This window comes from Rhamphochromis sp. 'chilingali' (genome assembly GCF_963969265.1).
Source record: "Rhamphochromis sp. 'chilingali' genome assembly, chromosome: 16".
Taxonomy (NCBI): Eukaryota; Metazoa; Chordata; class Actinopteri; order Cichliformes; family Cichlidae; genus Rhamphochromis; species Rhamphochromis sp. 'chilingali'.
Window position 1 is genome coordinate 18,955,124 of NC_137943.1, and position 24,153 is coordinate 18,979,276.

Consider the following 24,153-nt stretch of genomic DNA (forward strand, 5'->3'; position numbering starts at 1 on the left):
CATACACCACGTAAATAAGATGGGAGGAAATTTCCTCCACTCAAATAAGTTTTCACAGTTTCATTTTTGCAAAGGAGAGCCGGCTCATCAGGCGGCTGACCTCCTGTTGCTGTTAATGTGTGTGCCTTTGTGTGTGTGAAAGTTGGTTTTTGAGTGACAACAGAGTCCATCCTTCAGTGAGTAACTTCTTGATGGCACTCTGAGTCACCGACCAAGTCGCTCGATCCTAGGAGCCTCTTCCCATTCCAAGACGAGACGCACCAGCAGCGAGCGGGTGGTCCAACGAGAGATGACTCGCACTGAAAAGGAAATAAAAATGGCATCTCTCACAAATAAATCACTCATTATTTTATAATAAATCCCTTTTGGGAGTCAAAATTCATTTTGTTATGGTGAAATTTCTGAAAAAACAAACAAAAAGTTAAATTCTCACCTGCTTGGCCTTGTAGAAGCCATGCTTATCACAGTTGGGAAGGTAGAAAGTTGTGAACTTCTCTCCTAACCTCTGCTGAGAGGTGGCTATCGTGTCCAGTGCTTCGTGCAGTTCAGTGTGACATGGACCCTGTGTAGGAAGAGAAACAATGAGAGCTACAGTCTCCTAAACACAAATGCACCAGCAAATTATCTACACCCCCTCAGAGCCATCTACTCCCTCTTGTGGAAAGAGAGATGAATTACTTTGAATAACCAGTTAGTCGGATTGTTTATTTTTTCCCTCACCTGTTGCACCAGTTTGTTGCGTATGGCATTGACCTTAGCCTTGAGACTCTCCTGGCCTTCAGCAAAATCTTGGTGATCAAAGGGAAGGTCACCAAGATCAAAGGGACCATGCTGCAACGAGCCATGGTCAGGGACTCCTCCATCTTCCTCTGTAGAATTTTTAGGAAACAGAGAGCATACATGGCACATGAAATGGAATGGGGTTGCACTAAAGATGTAATTTCAATGCTGTGAACTTTTTTTAATTAATGAATATCAATATGAGCACATATGAAACAGCCAGGCTACCTTGGCGGAGGTCTACAGTGCAGATTCCTTGTCCTCTGGTCAGAGCGTGCAGTGGTCTTGCTTCACCAGGCCTGGGAGTGCAGCGGAGACCCTCAGCACAGTGGGCTGTGTGAACTCCACAGGAAGCCCCCTCCTCGAGCGCACAGGCCATGCAGCAGCCACAGCCTGGCTCCCTTAACACCTGCTTGCAGTCTGCTGGGATGGCGGGGCAGTCGTTCAGCTTCTGTTGAGTACAGGGGGCACAGCGGATGGGCTCTGGCCCCACCACCGGAGATGACCTCACTACGGACAAGACAACCAGAGCCGCCGCTGCCACAAACGTCAGCTTCTCGCTTAATCCAAACATTTCCTTCTGATGAAATTCTTTAGCTTTTTAGACGTTGTTTAAAACTGTCAGTTTCTTCTAACAAGTCTTCTCTGAACTGGCAGTATTTATATGAAAGCTTTGGCCTCCAGAAGGGTTAATAATTGACTCAGCACAGATATAAAATATTTTTTCACAAAGCTGCTGTAAAAGGTGGATGACCCCGCTTGCCTTGCGTAGTTTGAGGTCATTTGTCAATATTGACGCTGGAATGCACATCAAAACAACTTTTGACGTGCATTAGTCATCTTTCTTTAACTTTAGAGTTATGAAAACAACTGAACAGTGCTGCTGAAATTCAGTACAATGATGAATAGTGAATAACGTCTTTAAGAGAGAGCATCACGTGATCCAAGGAGCTCTAGGCTTTGCTACAATGGCTTGTTAATGTTAAAAACTGTCTTATGGGTGTTGTCAAAACTTTATCTTGTGAAGTAATTCTGACAGGTTAGGTGCTGACACTGTTTTGACAGAAAAAAGTCCTATTTGTCCTTTTAGTCTTGTTGGTGAAGGTTCCTCTTATCACACATGCAAACAAACAAGGTCCTCCACCTTGTTTATCGACCTGTGTGATAACCCAGTCTGCCTTGCATAACCCAGAAATGGTGAAACGACACATTTATCTGGGAAAAGATGGCAGTAAATGGCCGTTTCCTTGCTGTAATATTTGTCATAAATACCTAAGTCAAATGCCACATACCTTTAGTCATACGATGTGTGACACAAATTTCAATAGGCAGTGATCCCGTGCTTTTCATTCACTGAAGAACTTGCTTTTACCCTGCAAACTTTTAATTGCTTTTTTTAATTTAATAATTATTCACCATGGAAACAGATACAGTCATCAGGACCAATTACTAAAAACACAGGTCTTAATAACAAAACTATGTGTACAGTCCCGGGATAAAAATATGAAGTTAAAGAGATAAAATGCTGATGAATGTGAGGATATGGGCACAATGAGAAATAACAAAAATGAGCACATTGTGTGTGTACATTTTGCATTTAATAGGAAAGTAAAATATGTTGTCTTTGAATATCTTAAATTTTTTTTAATCTTAACTAGAGAAAAATATGCTTTTAAATGAAACCTTTATACCTTTAAATTGCTAGAAATGTGTACACCCAGCAGTATATAAAAGAAGTTTGCATTAGCGCCTCTTTAAAGTACTGCAGACTATGCGTGAATCGCACACATTTTATTAATTTAATAACATAATCATGATGTAAGAAAAGGACCACGGCGTTACTACGTTTGCATGTGCATGAACTGAAACTTTAATATGTATTTTAATGCAGATTTACTTTAGCTTACATAGGTTGGGTGAAAACACTTTCTTTTCGTAAAAAATAGAAAAATAAATTTTATTGATTTATTTTGAGTCAACTCTGACTGACGGTACACTAAAGTGCACCAGCCATGTTGCTCCCACACAGCAGGGGAGGGGTCAGCTTTGACGTTGCTATGCTTGCTGAAGAGAGCTTTGGTTCTTCGTGTTACATTCTTCACTGGCATCCAAATCTAGTAACTTAAGAAACGGTAAACGGGTTCAGCTTGAACCTAACAGCAGCAAGTGCTGGTTGAAAAAGGGATTGATACACAAAATAAAAATACAGCGAAGACAGTAGCGGGATAGAAGCACAAATACCAAACTGAAGATAACACAATGACACAATTAACTCTTGCACAAAATATACACATCATGTTCTCTCTAAGCATTGAACTCTTGTGTAATGAAACCAGCTATCGTGCCTTTTGTTTATTCACGTATAACAACAAACGAAACGGGCCCGCACATGGACTTCACTCTCTTGTCAGTGGCTTCCTTAAATAAGGCACATTAGGCAGAATTTGTTCAACGTTCAGTTTGTCACGAATGAGGTCCCAGGTTGGTGTGTCCCAAATGTTTCACGTTCACCTCACGAGATGTCACTCAATCACTAGCTGATGAGTTGTTGCCTCTTCGATGCTGACCATCAGATCCGCTAGCCAGGGGGGAAACGGTTCCTCCTTTGAAATATGTTAGAGGGCATTAGTGGAAAAGAGATTTAATTAAGGTCCATATTTTTTTTTAAGTCAAGACAGCTTTGCTTAAAATTATACTCACAGCTATTAAATTCTTCTTAGAGCGTTCCCTTGGCTTCGGGACTGGCTGTTTAGATCTTCTCGGTTTCTGCCACTTAATCTTGGAGGCCTTGAAGCAAAAATAAACTAGTCTTTTTTTCAGATTTTTAAAAATTATTATTATTTATTTAAATAGAAGCAAATAGTAAATACTCAGTAACACCTACCTTTATTTTCACCTTACTGCTATTGGATCTCCTTACATTTGTAAATTTCGGCTGTCCTGGTGTTGTAGCTTCACCACGTAGATGAAAAGAAAGCGTGCTCACATCAGACACGGAAAAGCTCTCGGTTCCTTCGTGTGGATGGTTTGAAAACTGGCTCAGGGAACGAGACAGCCTCCCAGGTCTCAGAACCCTCAGTTGAGCAGCATCATCATCTTTATCGCTCTCATCTTCTGCCAGCGCATCCTCTTCCTCCACACCTACTTGAAATGGAAAATCGCCCTCATTTCCTTCTCTTGTTCTGTTCCCTTCAGTTTCATCCTCAAGCTCTGACTCTTCCTGGATGGGCTCCAGACCAGGTCTCTGTTCCATCAAAAAGCCTATTTACTCATGACATTTACCATTTTTATCATTTGATTTACTTTATTCAAAGAATAGTGATAACAGATTAGGCTTACATTTGGCTGTTGAATGTCCATTTAGCTGGATGGCTGAGCTTTTTGGAACCAGAGTAAAGATACTGCAGTCTCTGGTGTGAGTGTGGCCTCCTTGTCATCAGTTGATTATTGAAATCAGGTGCAGAGGCTTAACATTTTTCACAGATGTTTTGACAGGTCATTGCAGGTGCATGAGAAAATTACTTGCATTGCCTAATTTTACAATATACATGCAAAATAAAGCAATGCAGCTTAAAGTCACTCAGCTTATTGTGACTATTATTGTGACAGCAATGTTAATTTTGCACCATTTTGCACCATTTACCATTTACGGGGCGATCGTGGCTCAAGAGTTGGAAGTTCGCCGTGTAATCGCCTTGTAATAGGAAGATTGCTGGTTCGAGCCCTGGCTTGGACAGCCTCGGTCGTTGTGTCCTTGGGCAAGACACTTTACCCGTTGCCTACTGGTGGTGGTCAGAGGGCCCGGTGGCGCCAGTATCCGGCAGCCTCGCCTCTGTCCGTGCGCCCCAGGGTGGCTGTGGCTACAATGTAGCTTGCCATCACCAGTGTGTGAATGTGTGTGTGAATGGGTGGATGACTGGATATGTAAAGTGCTTTGGGGTCCTTAGGGACTAGTAAAGCGCTATATAAATACAGGCCATTTACCATTTAAAAATTAATTAATTCCAATTGGCTAAAAAAAGAAACTAATAAGCATTATTGAGGTTAGTATAGCAAATGCCTTAGTCTAACATCGTATCAAATGACTTCCAATTACTTAGTCTGATTAGTGAATACTTTCAGGTATATATCAGTTGTAAACTTATAGCATCAGTGAAATCATTAACTTCAGACTTTTCCATCATGTCACATATTAATAGGTATCAAAGCAAAAAAGGTCATATATCAATATGTTACAGCATTGTTCAGGAATGAAGATTTTGATCTATGTATTAAAATATCAATAAATAAAATAATAATTCTGTGTTGTGTATATAACCCAGGATGTGGAGTTATTGGTTAAGGTCCAATAGACTTAACCACAGTAATTTAATAAATATACAGGCAGAAGGCAGACAGTGTGCAAGATTTCCATTTGGTTGCCAACACATCAAAGATTAAATTTGTCTGACTATCATGGATTTCTGCATCTCTATAGACTACTGATGAGGAGAGAATGAATGCATATAAACTGTGGTCAAAATTCATTTTGAAGTAGAAATGTGTTACAAATGCTCTTTTTTTTTCTTAATACAGACTAGCAAATTGTATTTTCTTTGTTCACAGAAAAATGTTCACATAAATCATTAATTTATGGGTATATATATATATATATATATATATATATATATATATATATATATATATATATATATATATATATATATATATATATATATATATACATATATATAATCAAGTTACATTTTCTTGTTTGTGACATATGCTATTTGTCTTTATGTAATTCCAACCATTCAGGAGTGCAACAACCAAATTACTCATTTCAATCCCCTTTGGCCCTGATGACACCATGACGAGACTTGCTCCTTAACTATTATTTGCAGTAGTTTCCCTTTACTGTTTGAGCTCGACTTCAATTAGAGTGAAGGTGACATGAACTTAAAAGCTCAATGATATCACCCCTTTTAGTAAATGAAGAACTTCATCAAGGTAAATCAACATAAAACTACATAAACGAAGCATTGTTTCCTCTCTCCAAGCCCATAAAAGAGCTAAATAGGTGAGCAAATGAAGTGTTTGTTGACTTAACTGTTACACTGAGTGAACCTTAAACAAACTTTACATCAGTACCAGGAAAACAGTTTTGGCCCCTGCCCCGTGTTTGACACATGATGACATCCATCTAGCCGTGGGCTGTCAAAGTACATTGACCGACATGATAAACATGTTATTGTCTTAAATAGTTTCCTGTTGAGAAAGAAAACTTTTACAGCGAAAGTGATTAAATAATGTCTGAGAAAATAAAAATAAAAAAGGTGATCTTTCACATTTGTAGCCAAAACTCAAGAAACTACTTTCTTTATCATAGCGATACTGATGATATTTTATACACCAATATTGTCTTTATTACAAAATATTCAATAACCCAACTTTACACTGTACAAGATACAACATAGTTTACAACTTTTGACTATTTACAAAAAGTATGATCTGCATATCAAAGTGAATATATCTAAAAAGGCAAGTTGCAATCACTGTAAGCTTATTGAGTAAGGCAAGAACTTGAAACGTGATGTATTTACACTTTTGCAGATCGAGTGAAAGTTCTATGTGCTGATAAAGATACAGGCTATAAAGATAATCTGAAGCGCATCATGTTTCTGCCAGTATATCTGAGAGATGTGCTAAAGCTAAAATTTCTCGAGGAAAACTCAAAAATGTAGCTGCTAGATAACAAAAAGCAATAGTACAGTAATGTGTATGCCTGAAAGACGACAGCAGCGAGACACTGCAGGAAATCTTCTGTGGCCTCAAGGAAATGTTTGAAAGTACTTACAGCATTTGAAATGTTTAGGCTAAAGGAGTTAGTCATGCATTTGTGGAAGTCATGTGCTTATAGTATATGCTCTCTTCTGTGTGGATGAATGCCATTCTTAACTCCTTTAGATATCTGTATGTAAGGATGCGTGGGCCCTCTGTGTGATGTTCTACAATACTCCATCGCTGGTCCCATTTTGGCATAAACTAGCATCCATAGAACCACAAATCCAACTCAGTATGACTTCTGTTTAGGTTTGTTAACCTTTGTCTTTTCCTCGTATTATCTTTTTGCCTCCTCATCAACAAAGCTGCCCCTATCTGTGTATTATGTGTACATGCCATATTGCACTACAATACAAAAGAATGTCATGTATTAAGGAAAACTGATTTTGTCTTTCCAGGGTTTAAAACACACCTTTGTCTTCTACCAGTGATCGAGCATGTGGTAAACATCTACTGCAACTTTCTCTCTCATCTTTGTTGAGGCAATATAAGTATCGCTAGTGATCTATGGAAAGCTCGGTACTTTGGTTTTCTTTCAACAGGAGTATCATTACTATGGCTGTCAACTTTTAAAAAGTCATGCACTATTAATTGTAAATATGTATCATAAAAAGCATATTTCATCCAGTGAGCTCCAAGTAAAAAAAAGAAAAAGAAAAGAGACTGTTTTGTGCTGTTTTGTTACAATTCAGAATTGACCACACATGCATACGCACACTCACAAGTACACACTTGCATGCTTACATACACCAAAAAGAAACAACACCATTTTACGCTAAATAACGCAATGAATCCTTGGCATAATAAGAAAGACAGTGCAAAAGCAATAGCATGATCAGTCTCTTTCTGGATATCAACGCACATATCCCCCGAACACGGAATATGTACAACATAGTAAAAAATAAATATGCTCATTATACCTGGATCTGATGGAACCCAACAAAACCACACATCTAATCATCTGTTACAGAGATGTTAAAAGAGGATTTGAGATTCCGGGTACCCGTCTCTGCACTCTGCATTTTGTCTCTGAAAAGTGGCAAGCAGTTAAAAATCCCTAAAGCAAGTATGATTATCCATACAATGACTTCATATTTCTGGAAGTTCACATCCTGAATGGGTGTATCCTGGGTTGTGCCAGTACAGACTAGACGCTTCTAGTCCTCCAACCAGGTTTTCTTGCTTTATTTAAGATGAATATATTTTCTTTCTTCCTACACTGACACATCTGCAGCAGCTGCCACCGTCTCAATTTCAATCTCTGTCACCTCTACAGCCCTCTCTTCATCAACCTTACCCACTGCGGGCACACAGGATGAGGGTTGGCATGCGGCTTGGCTGTTGCTGCTGCTGTTGGCAGTGTTCATCTGCATGTTGCTACCCATGCCGGGATGAGCAGTGAGGCTGGCAGCAGAGGACACGCTGGCCAGATTGGTCGGGACGCTCGTCTTTCCACAGGAGTGGATCCGACGTGCCAGGCTGGCGGAACGCATCACCGAAGAAGTGGTTGCAGTGCCCACTCCCTGAACCTTCCCTTCCAGGAAGTAGGTCAGCATCTCACCTTTGCCTTTTACACTGACCTTGCCGCGGCAAACCAGGTCATAGTTGGTATTCAGTAGCCGATAAACCTCCTCAGTCACCTGGATAATAGAGGCATAGGAAATATAGATATTTGTTATTGTAAGTGTTGGTAGATGTGACAGCGGAGCTTGGCAAGCTGGTTACACTTGACTCCATCATATTTGTGGATCATTTGTAATTGAAAACAAGTACCTGTATTTTCCCAGGTACTCCAGTGCTGTCCATTCGACTGGCCACATTGACCGTGTTACCCCAGATATCGTACTGAGGTCGCCGTGCTCCAATCACCCCTGCAACCACTGGACCCACATTGATTCCTGTGCACAGACATAAAAACATTAAACTAAAACAGAGTCATTGAAAGTCAGTCACATTTAAATTGTCTTTGCCAGGGAACCAAAACAGTTCAATTTTATTTATATAGCATCAAATCGGACCCAACAGTCCAACAAGGTGGTTTATATTGTATGTCTACTTACCAACTCTCAGGACAAACTCGTTGTATGACTGATAATTGATTTCATCCAAAACATCAAACATTTCAATGGCGTAGTCTGCTATCGTGCTCAGATGGTCGTACACAGATTTCTTGTTCTACAGAGGGAAAGAGCACCAAGCAGTTAGTGTACATGTGAGAAAGGATCCTTCATATTCCCTTTAAAGACTAGGACAGAAGATAAACACATAAATAAAAAGGAAAATCCAAACCTTGGTCCCAATGGTGGGGACGAGTCCCACAGCTGCCATGTATGTGCTGCCAATGGTTTTGATTTTCTCTATGTCTTTGTAGCACTCCTTATCCATGAGCTGTGAAGCACACATTCAATAAACACCTGACACTACAAGGCAAAAACAATTCCAAATTTACAAAGTAAAGAAATAAAAAAATACTAAGACCTCGTCAAAGTCAGCAATGATCTCGTTCAGTAGCCTCAAGCATTCCACTCCCATGTTGTTGCCATCCAGCTCGATGTAGAAATCGTTGAAGTTCGGGATTGAGGCAAATAGGACGCCAACTTGTGCATAGGACTGATAGTACAGATCCTAAAGGAAAAGAAAAACAATACAGTAAAAAATATTCTTAGATGTGATCATTAGTCATTTCTGGTTTCAGCCTTTTTATCTACCTGTTTGTCTGTCTGCCTGCCTGCCTGTCTATTATCGTGGCTCACCATGTTTCTTGGGTTTGACATTAAGAAGTGTTGAGCCACGTGTGCAGGCAGCAGATTGAAGAGGATCCTCCTGTTGTCCAGCTTTACTTTCTCCATTCCATCTCTTTCCTCCTCCGCCTGGCAGGAAAAGTAGCACACAAAATATCCAGATATAGCTGTGAGAACCAAAGCTTGCTTCATATTTCCACCACATGGTGTCACTAAAATGACTTGTGAGCATCAGACTGCTGTAAGCGTCAGAGTATGATTAATAGACTTGGGTACATTACATGACTAATCCTGCTAGTTAAAGGGTTAAATGGCTTAAATTCAGCTTCAACACTTCTATCCCCCTATGCAAAACGCTCAGTGCCAAATGAAACCGAGCTAGAAGAAGCTTCTTACTCTTTTTTTGTTGCCAAGAACAGACATCTGGCAGCCTATAAATATACAACCTCATTTCCAAAAGAAGTTGGGTTGCGTTGTAAAAAGTAAAAAAAACAAACCAAATAATTTTTTAAAAATCCAATTGCAATGATTCAATAATCATTTTAACGGAAGTTTTTTTTGTTGTGTTTGATCAAACATGCACACAAACATTTGTTTGCTCATTTTAAATGTGATCCCTGCAACACCTTTAAACAAAAACTAGAAAAGGTTTTTCAGAGTTTACTTTGGAAGCATGGTTGCACATCCTCCAGAAATGTATATCCATAGCCTTTTTTCATATGCACAGAGATATCATTGCACACTTCCTGACCTGTACAGCCCATAGGAAGTCCAGACGTAGTTTGAGGTCAAGTTGCCTGGAGTGGAGGGCAAGGGCACTGACAAAGAGCAACAGAGACAGGATGGGCTCATAGCCCCGGATGTGGAAGGACCCCCCACTGCGGAAGAGACCAATTGCACAAGTCAGCACTGGACCAGACCACACAGAAAACTACACAGGAGGGTTGAATGGACCCCCCACAGCGTCGGGAGTGATCACAAGTAGAGTTACTTTACAAAAGTATGAAAGCAAGGGCTTTTTTAGAAGGACATGGAAACAAAGCAAGCAAAAAAAACAAAACAAAACAACTTTATTGTGCTTATAACGTATTCTGAAATCATGGAATATTACTATTAACTTGTGCATGATTAAATCTAAAAGTTTTTTTTTTTTTCAAAACTAATCCTTACCTTGACCTGAACAAATTCAGAATAATCTTTTTTTTTTCAGTTGCACATTTGGGATCTGAGCTCTAATAAAATTGGCATGGTCCCTCAGTACTGGGTTGAAATAGCTAACGTGGTCCCATCATGCAGCCCACATTGTCCTTTTAGGCTTCTGATTTGGAACTAATAAGCATGTGTGCTGCTTCAAAGGGTGGAAAATGAAAGAGTGTGTGGGCTGAAGACAAGCAACAACTCCTCCACACACATACATCTCAGCACATGTACTGTAAATGCTCTTCCAACTCTTGCCTATCTGTTTATTACACAGCCAGGCATTACCTCTGATACCCGACTGACGCACATAATGCATGATGCATAACAACTGTGCGAGATCTCTCACTTCATTGTTGTCATATAACTTCAGGGAAAGTCAGGAATGTGTCTGAGCTTTCTGAATACGTCGTGGCGTGAACCTCTCACCCTGCAGTCTTGCGAAAGCCGCTGAGCTCCAACACGGTGAGATACAGCACCCCCAGAAGAAGCATTAGCGCCATCTTTGGCATCCAGGAGACGCGCAAGAAAAGCGCCAGGGTAAGTGTGCCCACCACACATGAGAGAAAGGCGTAGCGGGCGCCGTCACAAGGAAGTTCTGCCATGGTGTGGTTGGCGCCGCTATCCACATCAATGATGATGATGGAACTGTTTGTATTGGCACTACCCCACAGCCAGGGCATGCAGCCCACCTGTCAAAAGCAAACACAGCGATGCAAAGTGAGAAATATTTCTGGAGAAAGGCTTAATGCTCATCTACATTCACGGTCTGCCTTGTCTGCACATTTCATTAAAGAAAAAACAAAACACATGAGTTGAACAGCACTGTACAGCTGGATAGTGTAAGCTGTTTAAATACATAGCATGACCATAATTCAAACTTTGAATGCTTTCAGATTTATGTTATACATGACATATGTAAACACAGCAAAAATGTGATAATTAAATTATGATAACGCCACAATTTTAGCTTTATTAATTTCACAGTCAACTGCACATCATCTAAAGCAACACCTCTAAAATAATAATTAAACATATTTTTAAAATAAGCCCACTGGCACCGTTAAATCAGAGGGAACAGCAGCAGCTCAAAACACGGTGAGATTTTTCTTACTAGCTGGCTGGCCAGTCAGGTGGGTAGTTTGTGGCAGATGACACTTTTTTACTGTTGCATTTACACTTACCACACAGGCCTGGGCCACAGCGTAGATTAAGAGCACTATGAGAATACAGAGAGCAGTGCGAATCTGAATGGTCAGGCACCCTGGAAAACACTGACAGAAAAAAATATAGAGACTATTATATAAATACTGCCTAGAATACCTTGAATGCATTTAGACAACACCAATATAATCTGTCAGAGTGTTAATAACTATAAGTACAGCTTGAGGAAGAACAAATGTTATGATGGACAAGAATTTTTTGGGTTTGAGGAAAGAAAAAGAGAAAAAAGACAAGCATGTGAGAAGCTACAAAGCTTAAAAAAGCTTCTAAACTGGTCAAATTCTAGAAGAGCGATTTTAATTTAAATACAACACAGGGGCATAGATGTAACCTCAAAGCTAGTGGTTATTAAATTGTTCTTACATGGTTTCACAAAATACATTTATAATTTGTCTTTGGTCAGCAAAAACCTATACAGGAGAACATTTCCCTTGCCAGGTTTTCTAAACTGCAGATAACAGAAGGTAGATGCATCTGTGGTGTAGGTTAATGCTCTAATAAATGAAAAAAAAAAGACCTTCACTTCAATAGGATAAGGAAAGCATCTGTAGTTACCTGTATTCTAGTGATATGGAGGTACATGATACAAGCTACAAGGAAACAGATGCAGAAGACGAGAAGAACTAGCACCACTGTGCCCCTGAGAAAGAAAAAAGGAGAGAGGGGAATGATGGGGTTAGTAAGACAGACTTCGGTATGTTAAAGAGGCAGCTGGAGAGATAAAATAATGGGAAGGGAAAAAAAAAAAAAAGAAAGACAAAGAAGGGACCCACAGAAGCATTTTTGGTACATACTGTGGTATGATGAGAAGATAGACAAGGCCAAACAAAGCAGCTAGGATCAGGGAGAGGACCACTGCGCTGGTGAAGTACTCATCAGGCACCTGGTGGTACTGCACAATGGCAAAACCCAAAAAGAGCGAGTAACCAAACAATAAAATGTGGAATTGTAACATGATTGAGCAACATCTCAGTGCAGTTTCTCAAATCCCTCACCCTGTGCTCACGCTCAGAGCATTTATACATGAGCGTGAGGAAGTTGAGGTCTGCCGTGTCAGACTCGGTCTGACGGGCTTCAATCAGCCGACCGATGTAGCGGTTGACCCGTGTTCTGGGGCTGCTCTGGATCACATTAGCCTGGTTAGCGTTGGAGCGGTTCCTCATTTTCTGTGGAGCCGTTCGCATGGCCCTCCGCTGGTGGAAAACAAAATGAAAAGAAATCTCCACTCACTTTACAATGCAGAGCTTAAACAACAATAGTTTGGTGAATACAGCACCCTGTATTCTCTGCAATGCCTGAGTATTATCATATTAGGAACACAGATGAATAAGAGTCAACAATAAACACAGGCAGCTGATTATACTTTCAAATTAGGACATTGCCTTCACACTTAACTTCATTACTGAAAGCACCCTGCTGTGTCCTCGGCAGCCAAAGTGAGCAGCTTAGCAAACACCTTGGGTATGTGTGTGTGTACGTGTAGGTGTGTTTGTTCATGTAAGTTAGCATGCTATCTGAACACAGCACAGTAGGTGATCAGAGCATGATCAAGGATCACCGGTGTTCACGAGCTCGTGACATGACATGGATGTGCTCAGCTCACGGATGTCACTGATTTCTTCTGCTTCGTTTCCTGTGCCACTGTCTCCTTTCTTTGTCTCTTCTCTAAGTGTATCCACTTGCTTACTTCTTATTTTCAACTTCAGTTTTTTTGTAATACCATCTTCTTACCTCACCTTGCTCTTACTCACTCATCGTATGTATATTCATTCTTTATTTTTTCATATTTATTTCCTTATTTTCTTACCTGCTTCCATATATTCACTTCTGTTTATATCCCCTTCACCAGTCCAGTCTTTATATCTGGCCCATTTTCACTCCCCCCATTTCTTTTTGCATTCCCCACTCTCTTGTTTTGGTTTATTTATAAGGCAGAAACACAGTGGCCTGCAGATCCTGACGTCTCCTTATGTTCTATATTGTGCTCAGTGCAGCACGGGACACATCATGTAACCGTGTCTGCTGCACCAGCTATCCTATTCATTCATCCCTCGTCCCTCATATTGCTTGCATTCGTGTCTTGAATGCATACATCTTTTCACTGAGCACTAGTGTGTGTGGCCTGAATTTGAATTTACCATTCAGTGGAAGGTTTACTACAACTAAACCGCCCATGACAAAGGCCATAAGCTTTTACTGTTTTGTGTATTATGCTAATCTGCTTGTTGTCTCTGATGGGAGGATGCTGTGATTACCGTTAATGGGGAGACATATAATCATGCAGTGTGAGGTAAAGATTATTTGAACATCTTAAAAAGGCCAACATCTTAAAAACTGAAACTTCCATAAATTTCTAGGAAAAAAGCCACTTGTAAAATATGTTACACACAAACCAACATTATTGTACCTTTAAGTTTATATATAAATTCTACACACCTTACTAACAGGAAAATATGTACAACAGACACACAAACACACACACACACGGACCCAGGAAACTCCTTGTTTAAGCAGTAGGTGCAAAAATTTACAGACATATAAGGTTAAATAACACAACACTTCTTCTAACAGTTAGCCATATTAACCCTCTCAAGGCAGGCGTTGCAGAGTTGCAACAGTTAAAAGCTAACAACCTGATTACCCCACATACATATTTTATGAGTGTTTTTTACTCAGAAGTACCACTGCAGGTATTCTTTTGTGCATTAGCAACAAAAACTTAATTTGAGCCTGAAAGGGTTAACAGGCTCATTGACATTTCTGCCAAGACCAACATACTGACTGGATAGGGACCTTTAAAAAAGGACGCTCCATTACCCCTTTTCCTATGACACAGAACACACAAGCCTAATTTTTTCACCAGGTTTTCACTCAGTGTTGCGTCTATTCGGAAATCACAGTAAGAACAAACACAGAAACGTCAACACAGACACTGAGAGTTTATACCTTATCACCGTCCTCGCAGTTCATGACATTGGAGAAGGGAATCTCAGCCTTGAACATCTTCCTGCAGTGCATAAGCTGCACTAGTAAGTAGCACACAGTTTTGAACTTCATCTTTTTGGCGGGCTTTATATCCGAAAGAATCAATCCTGGGAATATCTGCCACCAGATAAGAAATGGGAACAAGTATTTAGTCATGATATCCCATACAGTAATATATATTATGTAAGGGTCTATAATTCATGCACAGGCACTATGGACTTGACACATGCATCCAGTCATTATTATCATGCTCATGCTCAACAATGCAGTTAAAATAAGGTACATCAGTCCTTTGGTGACTCTGATGCCCTCGTTTCTCTTTCAGTAAACTGTTGAAGAACGTGTGTTTAAGCACCATTTGAAACAACAAAAATATGTCATCATCAACACATAAAGCTGAAAATAGAGACAAATGGCAAATTGAGGGGAAAATGCAACATAGCATTTCTTAGTAAGGCCATTTGTCCACCAGCTTCAGATCACTGGAAATCTACTGGAAACACAGAAATTCATTCTTCCAAAAGCTATTGGAAGGTGATGACAGTGACAAGCCTTTTCTGACAAATCAGTCCAAAATTGCTGATAAATATTCAACAAGGTTGAGAGCTGGTGGTGCCAATTATTTTCATACTCATCAAACCACTCAGTGACACCCAATGGATGGGGGCACTCTAATTGTGGGAGAGATTGCGCTTATTTAGATACAAAATGATTTAATATATATTATAAGTGATTGCTAAAAACTATTTGAACCTTCCTTGTAAGGGCACAAGAATAACCAAACCATGCCAGCAAAATGCCCCCAGCAACATTATGAGCATTATGAAACTACTTCAAACCTTAATTGTTGGGGTCAAGGGTTGAGCTTTTCCTTTAATCTGTAACCCCACCGTATGTCTCTAAGTGAGAATATCAGCCTATCCAACAATACAGTCTGTGCCTATCTTATTTTGAGCCGTGTCTTTGATGAAGTTAAACCATCAGCTAGAGGATTAGCCAAGTCTCTCACATTTCAAAGAAAAATACACGCAACGGGGATACAACAGGTTCATATAAGGCACCATGTAACCTATGTGCAAGCGTGGGCTTGCATAACATAAAACCTGCTGCAAGAAATATTGTTAGGCAGGTAGAAGGGAGGAGAGGAGAGGAGAGGAGAGGAGAGGAGAGAGGAGAAGGAAGGCTTTATAGAGTTATACAGTAACAAGACTGAAATTCCCTCTCCAGCTGCTTGGGGCACATCTGTTGGAAATGTGCATGCTTATGTGGATGCACTGACACACACATATCTCTTTAAGTTTGTCGGACTGTGCAAATTTAAGATGATAGATGCCACGGGCTGTTTTTTTTCTTCTTCTTTCTCTCTGTAGCCCCAGTCCAATCCATTACAGGCTGAACGTGAGATCAGCTCAACAACAAATGGGTGAGAGCTCTGTAGTCAAACTGCACTACATTTCTACAGTCTTTGAAGCATGTTTTCTAGTAGATCCTTCTACTGAAGTGACTGGCCAGGATAAACCTGCTTTGTCAACCTGTCCTGTTCTGATTTACCAGTTAGGTCAATTAATATGGATTACCTATGGAAGCTAATATGTACAGTAAACTGTCTCAGTACGAAAAGGTTCATCCAAGGCAATGGTTTAAACAAATAGAAAACTATTGCTGTGATTTCATTCATTTTTACTGAAGATATAAATACAGTATATTACTAAACACAGAAGTGCAACTGGGTACCTTCCGTCGGTGAGATGGCACTATAAAGAAGGTTTCGATTTCATGTTTTTGAAGGAAGGTGCTCCTTTCATGGCCGTTTCCAGGCTCCACCTCATAGTCTCCGTTTAGGCACTCGAGTGTAGATCTGGTAATGTGAACTTTCCTGTGGTACAGATAAGGGAAGCAGAGCAAATATTAAAACAAGTCTTATAAGCAGAAGAGTCAAGAGCTAAAGGATGTGTTCACAATAACTTGTGAAATTCTGCTTTGGTGGGTCTTAATAAGATTCTTTGGGTAATTTGTTTGTAATGATACACACAATTGCATTGCCTGAAGTTTGTGGATGAATTGAATCTGCTTCTGTGCTTCTCTTTATTTCTTTGTCCAGTGGGGAAAATTCAACCATAAGGGTCTTCCCTGCAGTTGGCCTTGTTTCCTGATTTAGCTTAAATCACCGACTAATGCTTTAAAAACACAGGGAACAAGACTGATTCTAGAGCAAAAAATATTAACACCTTATTTGTTAGAAATCACTTAATGTGTCAAGATGTTTTTTCCAGGGTACCATAACAGAGCGGAGACAAATAGTCTGAAGCTGTTCAGGCTTGTATGCTTTTAAAATGCTGAGTACTGACCCAGGTAGTCCTCCAGCTTCCATCACATTGGCCAGAGTCACATCATTTGACCACACATCATACTGCCATTTCCTAAGACCCAGCACTCCACACAACACTCGACCGGTATGCAAGCCCACGCGCATGTTTAGGTTGACTTCTGTGGCCTCTGCTACTGACCTGTACAGACAAAAAACATGGAGAGTCTCAGTGAGGTAATATGGCAGGGCAATATCTATATATTTTTATCTATATCCAGAGTTTGGTCAGATTACTTTAAAAAATAATTAATAACCTAATCCACTGGATTTAAAACAATGTGTATTTTAATCTGAATACTTTTAAATGATATCTGGACCATTTCAATATCAAACACTTCCATAATTTTTAACTGTCATCTTTTAAATTGGCAAATAATGTGACTACATTTTTCCCAACTGTCCAACTCTGTCTAAATCGAATAGTTTGCCTATAATTTGGCAGAGCATTAAAAACAGCACAAAAAACACAGTGTTACAATAACAATGTATTACATGTATGTATGACTGTATATGAACACATATAGTAATTAAATAAGAAGTTTACATCAACTAATTTGCCAACTCTTTCATGGTTTGAAATGTACACCCGGCGCTGATTTCATTCATTCAGCAAACGATCTCATTAACATTAAGATCACAAATAATTGAGGTCGAATGCAGGTGATACACACATCCAAAATTAAGAATCTGTTTCCACAAATGTCCTTTATAAATAGATATAACAATCTGTCACGATGTCTTCAAGGACCAGAAGCTGTTCAGAAATGCTCTGCTCTGCTCTAACATACCAAAATAGACCGAGAACAAAAAGACTGAAAAGCTGGGCATTTTTATTTAATCAGTGTTGGTGGAGAAATCTGATCTTAATCTTAATTAACAGACTTACAGTCAAATCATGAAAAGCATCTGATGTAATCTTCTGGAGCTTCTCCGTCTCTAACTTTCTTGTGCATCTTTTTTCACTTCCAAACTATACAAAGAAAACAGCGACTTTCTAATTAAATAAAAAAAAAGAAAAAGAAAAACATAGCCTATTACTTCCCCCCTAAAGCTCCCCCCCCCCCTCCCGACTTTGAACACTGCTGTTTTTTTGAAGACTTTTGCGTCAGAGTTTGGAAGGGGTAAATGTGTTCTCGGGTCACACATGAAAACCACAGGCATAAGAGACTCACGTTATGGTGTCAATCATATCGAGACCCATTTCTACACAGCAGTGGGCGTGGTCGGTCTTGGGTTGTGTCAGTCCAGACACACAGTAGTAACAATCTCCCAGGATCTTAATCCTGCGACAGTGGTTCTCCTGTCAGTCACAGAGACAATTTAAGGAGAATTTTTAAGAAAAGAAATCACCCTTACTTACACAATCAAACTGATGCTACAGCAGTTTTAAACGTATACAAAAAAATAGTAATTAGTCATGTTGAAAAAATACACATTAAAAAGCAACTTTCCTCCAGTTTAATCAAAGTCACACGAGAGGCATCTAAGAGCAGGGATGCTTTGATTGAAACATCCTGTCATTCAAATATAATTTTTCCCTTACACTGATTAATGTGATCCATACCCAGCAGTTTAATTTCTAAGTGTAGCTTCAGGCTGCTCGGTTTCCAAGATTGATTAGGTTCATGATGCAGGTGGTTTCAGACTTGCAGACTTGCAATGGTAACATCGTTAATATAAGATTTGAGTACATTTAAATTATGTCAAAATACACTATTCATTACAGAAACTCCTTGTTAACTCAGGCCTGCAATGCCTCTAACTTGTTCTTAAGTGTCTTTGACCATTTCAAAGGTGCACTGCATGGTGAGAAGGTCAAAAAACAACTAAATAGTGAAGTTGAGGCTTTAAAACAGAACTTCCCAAGACAAAAGTTGATGTTTTGGTGGCTCTATATCTTTTTTGAGATGCTTAGCAGCTTTTAGTTTTCTCCCCTCTATTTTAACCTCTGTGCTATTGAGAGAAACTGCCTGATGCTCATTCAGTATCGACACCACCTATGGTCCTGCAACTTAAATTAGAGAGCTTGTCACGAAAGTGACATGGTCGTGCTAATCATACATTAAAACATAAAAGCTGATTGTGAAGACGGGATGAGACTGACTGTGCGGTGTATACGAGACAGTTCTGTGGCCAAACAAATCAAGACTGCGACAGAAAGATATTTGCGCTTCTTTATCGGTATCTCATTAAAAATGTTAAAAATATGGACTCGTACTAAAAATGGCTCCCACAATGCTGTGATATATTAAAGGATCAGTTTCATTTTAGGGAATAAGGTGAGTCACTCTCTACTCACTCTCACTCTTTAGACACAATGAGCAGTGGCATGAAAAAAACAGCTTACAAATATAACCCATTATTACAGGATATGAGCAACAGGCATTCATTTTACCAGGGAGACCAGGTTACCGTGGGTGCCTTCTCATAACCCTTCATTGTTTCCATGGAGGTAATGGGATTGCTGGCCATGCATGTGAAGAGCACAAAGACTCATAATTATGCACATCGGTGGGCACATGACAAGACGGGTGCTCTATTTTTAACATGGGAGCCATGTGAAATTCGGCAAGATAGCCAGGGCTCGTTAGCAGCTGCTCTTTGTCTTGTGCAAGTTTACCTGCTGTGGTCATGCTTTTTAAGTACTCAGTGGCATGGCGGCTGTTTGTACAAAATATATTCTTAGACACAAACCTACAAAAGACCGAGTGTTATGCAGCAGCAGTGTGCTGAGCGGCTCTTGGCAGTTTTGCTCTGTGAAAGACATTTTCTCTTAAATTAAAGCCCCATATATAGAACTAAAGATCAAAAGAATACCAACTAATTTGTATGAGGATTACAATTTTAAATAGCCTAGTTTAAATAGATACGAAAATAAAATGACATTATTGTGCTACATAACATGTATAGCTTTCTAAATTTGGTCTGTTTTTATCTGCCTTCCTGGTTTCTTTTTTTGCACTGCAATTAACCTTTGCTGCCTTGGTCGCTCTTGACACTTGATATAGTTGATTAAGAAAAGCATGAATTTACTACAGCAACTATGAAAGAAGCATGATCTAGCCTTTACTGGACTCTTGAAACTTTCAACAAAAAATTGTTTTTTTGAATCCTAGCATATTCCCTTCTACAGCGACTAATTCTATTCTTTTTAAATGATAAATATAGCATTATACTAGACACTCTCTGTTGTGCCGTCTCCTAACATCTGTACATATTTCCAAAACTTGAACCAAAAATATCAAAGTTGGATGAATCGCTCCAAGATTTGCTGCCATTGATTTTCAGTCCAGCTCTTGTATGAGCTGGGATTCCTTTTCTCCTTGTTTCCCTTCCTTAAGGATGACTGCAAACAGCCACGTTTCAATTGAGACCATTTCTGATTAGGACTCAGCAAACAGTAGCCCTCAACTTGTTCAGTTTCCCCAAATCTTTTTAGATTAGAAAGGCAATGACATTTATTTGACAATAAGTCAAATGCATGGAGCTCTCTTTTTAGGCAGTTCTAAATTTAAATCTGTAAACAAACAAAAGGAGAGGCTGCTAGTAACAGAGTGCCTAAAGATTTAAAGCTAGTTTGTGGCCATGCTGTCTTCTTTGTTTTGCCACAACACTGGTTCATTTATGTGTTAGCTTTTGTGTTTGTGTGTGAATGAAATGTGGCTTAAAAATAAAAATCATCTGAAAATGAGTAGCGAAAGCAGCCTTAGAAGCCTCCTTGGAAGGAAACTATTAGAAATAAGAAATTAGAGGTGACTCAAGACTTTTGCACAGCACTGTAAAGACTCCCACTAAGAACTTTAAAAAAAAAAAAAAATATTGTAACAGAGCCACTGAGGTCTCTTCAGCCTAACTCTGGGCAAAGTGGAGCAATAACAGATGGGGCTATAGTGAGACACAGCTGAAGCTACAGGAAACAGGGGAAAGCCCCGGTGCTTACAGTGTCTCCTACTTTGTACTTTTCCTGTGCTAAGCTGCAGTGTGAGGGCTTAGGAGCTGATTCAGACCCAAGCAGGATTACCAGTGTCATATGACTGAAGCATTGTGGGCAATCTGGGTGGTCATCAGTGTAACTAGTTACAGAACATTAGGTAGATTTTGACACTTACTTCAATTTACAAAGAAAGAAAAGCAGTTTTAAGACAACCTTTTTTGCCATGTCTTAATGTGATTAGGATTTATACTGAGCACTGCAATCAGAACTATTGTGTGGTAGTATTAGCAGGAATGTAACTTAGCACACATTTCAGTCTACACAGACAAAGGGAAGGAGAGACACAAATACAGGGAAGCGGAACATTCAATAAATGATTATGAAGCAAAAAGATGAGCCAGCTCATCTCTTAATTTCCTACAAGTCCCTAAAGAGCAGTACACACAGTTCTTTGCCTCTGGTACGAAGACAAATATCACTGCTGTGTTGATGAGCTAAAGATTCCATTCCTGCAACTTTTGGGGGCTGAAAGGACATAAGACAAATGCCCCTCCCCACACGTGTTCCTGAATGTGCCCTGTGGTTGTTCATATTGGTAGTTGCAATGTTTTTGCAGCAGCTAATTAGAAGTAGTCAAACAGTTTTATGAATTTTACATAAGGCCATTACATATGTTCCTTTTTTTGGCTTATAAAGTTTTTCATGTCAACATTTCATCAATACAGGGAGTGATTTATTACAGGGGTAACTCAATATTTCCCCTGCCCCATTAATGCTTTTCCATCTCCTTCATATGCGTGGATGTTTCCCTTTTAGCCACCAGCTCTTTTAATGATTGAATTTAATTTCTGTGCAACAACAAATGAAAAATATATCAACACTTCCTCCTCCCAACTCAGCCTTGTGGGCTGGAGTGAGTGGGCATAAAAAAGAAATCTATTAATGTAGATGTGAAGCATTTAACAGATATGGCAAATACCAACTGTTTGGCGTTTCAGGACTGGTTTATTTTCAAAGATGGCATTGGTGTTATTGAATGTTTGATCAGAATTGGAAACACACACGTTTTTCTTTAATTAACATAAAGAAATTGGTGAAAATGTATCTGAGTTGAAGCTAATGTCGTTTTGGACACTAAGTCTCGTGCAGCATTTTAAGACCAACATTAAGACCAGTCTCATAGGATATCAGTTATTTTGAGGAAAACAACATTCATTGAAGTATCGTTACAAAAAATGTAAGAGCCATTATATATGGGACTAAATTAAAATCCAGCTCACAGGATGCTACATTTATTTTGTAGCACACAGCCTCCTTTTATTTGACCTACCTAATTCATTTGCTTCTTTTTGCTTTCTGTCTGGTCTTAGGTCAAAATGATAGCAAGAGAGCTACTTTCAGTTGCTTATTCAAGGGAAGAGGTCACCACAGCAGGCAGCTTGGCATGTTTGATTTGGCTGGCTCTTTTTTCACACTAAATAACCTCACTGATCCGACCCCGACAGATTCGTGTCTCCTCCTGGCACTGAACCAGGGATATTTTGCTTGTTAAACAAATGTGTAAACTAGTACAATACGATCCGTGTATGATCCTGGAGAGTAGAAAAACATTTCTATAAGTGGTATTGCTTTGTTTAAAACCAGAGATAATGAGACAACAGAAAGATTCATTATAGACAGTGTGAGAAAAATCATAAAACCTCACAAAATCTCAGCTTCATCCTGCTACATTTTGACCCTCCTGTTAAATCTACACCATGCTGTGTTTCAGGTATTATGTAAGTTTAGCTTTTGTTAAAACTGCAATAGAAACCTTAAATGTGATTTTTTTTCTTGAAACAGAAACACTTTTTCCCACTTTCTCCTAGTCAAGAGCCCACGCTGGCTTGTTTGGTTTGGGTTTAGCGCACTGGAGTCTGAAGGAAGCAGCAGGACTTGACAGCAATCTTTGCATCTGCTCATGGGACAAACCCAAACAGTGTTATTTAATTGTGTCTACACCCAGATTTTCCGTTCTGGCAGGCAGCTGTCATCATGTGGGCAGTGACAAGTTCCTGTGCTCCATTTAAGAACAATCCAGTTTTTGGCTAATATTTTATTCAGTTGTATTTGGCTCATACTAACTGGCGTACAGACAGCTTTTCTAAAGTTATTTTTTTCAGAAAATAACAGGTTTTGAGGTATGTTATTGTTGGATCTTAGGTTACGCATACTTAGGTGAGTCATCACTTGCAGATATTTTACTACAACTCAACTAGGAAATAATTGTACAGCCATTTGTTTGTCAGCTAGGTGAACTGCTATCCTCTTAAAATCATAATCAATCATTCAAATCATATGCATTCATGACCTGCACATGCAGAAAAGGGTTATTTTATAAGCTCTAACAGTCATGTATGAGTGAATGAAAAGGAACCTATAACTTGTCAAGGAAGTAAGAGACAGAAGATAGATACATCACTGAGCCATCCTAAAAATGGAAACATGAAAGAGGAAGAGAGTGCGGAGAACCACGGGGCATAAAAGACAGAGTTGAGAGAAGTAGGCTGCTGCATGTCAATCAAAAAGCTGAGAAACAAGGAGCGGAGGAGTCTGAAAGCTGTGATGCAGGGAGGTGTTGCAAGAGGAGAGAAAAGGGAGACAAGAATGAAAAGCTTTGTGAAACTTTGTCGCAGAAACAGCCACGACACACGCACGCATACGGGCACAAAAGCTCAACCAGTACAGAGCTATTAATGTTATATGGCACCCATAACAACCATAAATTAATCTCAGTTCCTCTCACAGTTGAAACTGTTGTTTTGGGTGCTGGACAGATTGCTGGAAACTCAGCCAGGGAGAGGAAGTGTTTATAGAGTGAGAGGGGGGCTCAAGAAGACCATTTGGTGTGCCAAATGACATTAGTGTCTTTGAAATAAATGTCCCTCATCTCTTCATATCCTTAAAAAACAACCACTGCAAATGTCAATCTTTCTGTCTCTCTCTCTATATTTTTTCTATATTATTTGTAAAACATCTAGCTACGTTTAGATGATTTCTACAGTACAGTAAATCTGATCACTTCAGCTATGTATGGAATAATAATCTGGGTGTCAATCGTG

The 24,153-nt window shown here is 39.5% G+C and overlaps 2 protein-coding genes across 3 annotated transcripts in view; both read right to left on the bottom strand.

Annotated features, from left to right (window-relative positions):
- Positions 1 to 173: 173 nt before the first annotated feature.
- Positions 174 to 1,354, bottom strand: LOC308383750 (insulin-like growth factor-binding protein 1; the record flags this gene model as incomplete). Its single annotated transcript, XM_080861847.1, has 4 exons — positions 174 to 299; positions 434 to 562; positions 721 to 869; positions 1,009 to 1,354. The coding sequence occupies 4 exons, from the start codon at positions 1,352 to 1,354 to the stop codon at positions 174 to 176; spliced, it is 750 nt and encodes a 249-aa protein (XP_080717973.1).
- A 4,922-nt stretch (positions 1,355 to 6,276) lies between these two features.
- The window catches only part of LOC308413095 (adenylate cyclase type 1-like), a 42,337-nt gene continuing 24,460 nt past the window's right edge, over positions 6,277 to 24,153 (bottom strand). The window contains exons 5-20 of one of the 2 annotated variants that reach the window (XM_080907887.1): positions 18,291 to 18,418; positions 17,099 to 17,257; positions 16,485 to 16,626; positions 14,712 to 14,867; positions 12,761 to 12,958; positions 12,560 to 12,657; positions 12,321 to 12,405; positions 11,726 to 11,815; positions 10,971 to 11,233; positions 10,096 to 10,222; positions 9,357 to 9,473; positions 9,082 to 9,228; positions 8,893 to 8,991; positions 8,664 to 8,778; positions 8,377 to 8,501; positions 6,277 to 8,243 (exon numbers count right to left, since the gene is read on the bottom strand). In XM_080907887.1, the coding sequence (XP_080764013.1) occupies positions 7,818 to 8,243; positions 8,377 to 8,501; positions 8,664 to 8,778; positions 8,893 to 8,991; positions 9,082 to 9,228; positions 9,357 to 9,473; positions 10,096 to 10,222; positions 10,971 to 11,233; positions 11,726 to 11,815; positions 12,321 to 12,405; positions 12,560 to 12,657; positions 12,761 to 12,958; positions 14,712 to 14,867; positions 16,485 to 16,626; positions 17,099 to 17,257; positions 18,291 to 18,418 (2,475 nt within the window). In that variant the 3' untranslated portion in view covers positions 6,277 to 7,817. Of the gene's footprint in view, positions 8,244 to 8,376; positions 8,502 to 8,663; positions 8,779 to 8,892; positions 8,992 to 9,081; positions 9,229 to 9,311; positions 9,474 to 10,095; positions 10,223 to 10,970; positions 11,234 to 11,725; positions 11,816 to 12,320; positions 12,406 to 12,559; positions 12,658 to 12,760; positions 12,959 to 14,711; positions 14,868 to 16,484; positions 16,627 to 17,098; positions 17,258 to 18,290; positions 18,419 to 24,153 lie in introns of both variants that reach the window. The other variant, XM_080907886.1, reaches the window with a different exon arrangement.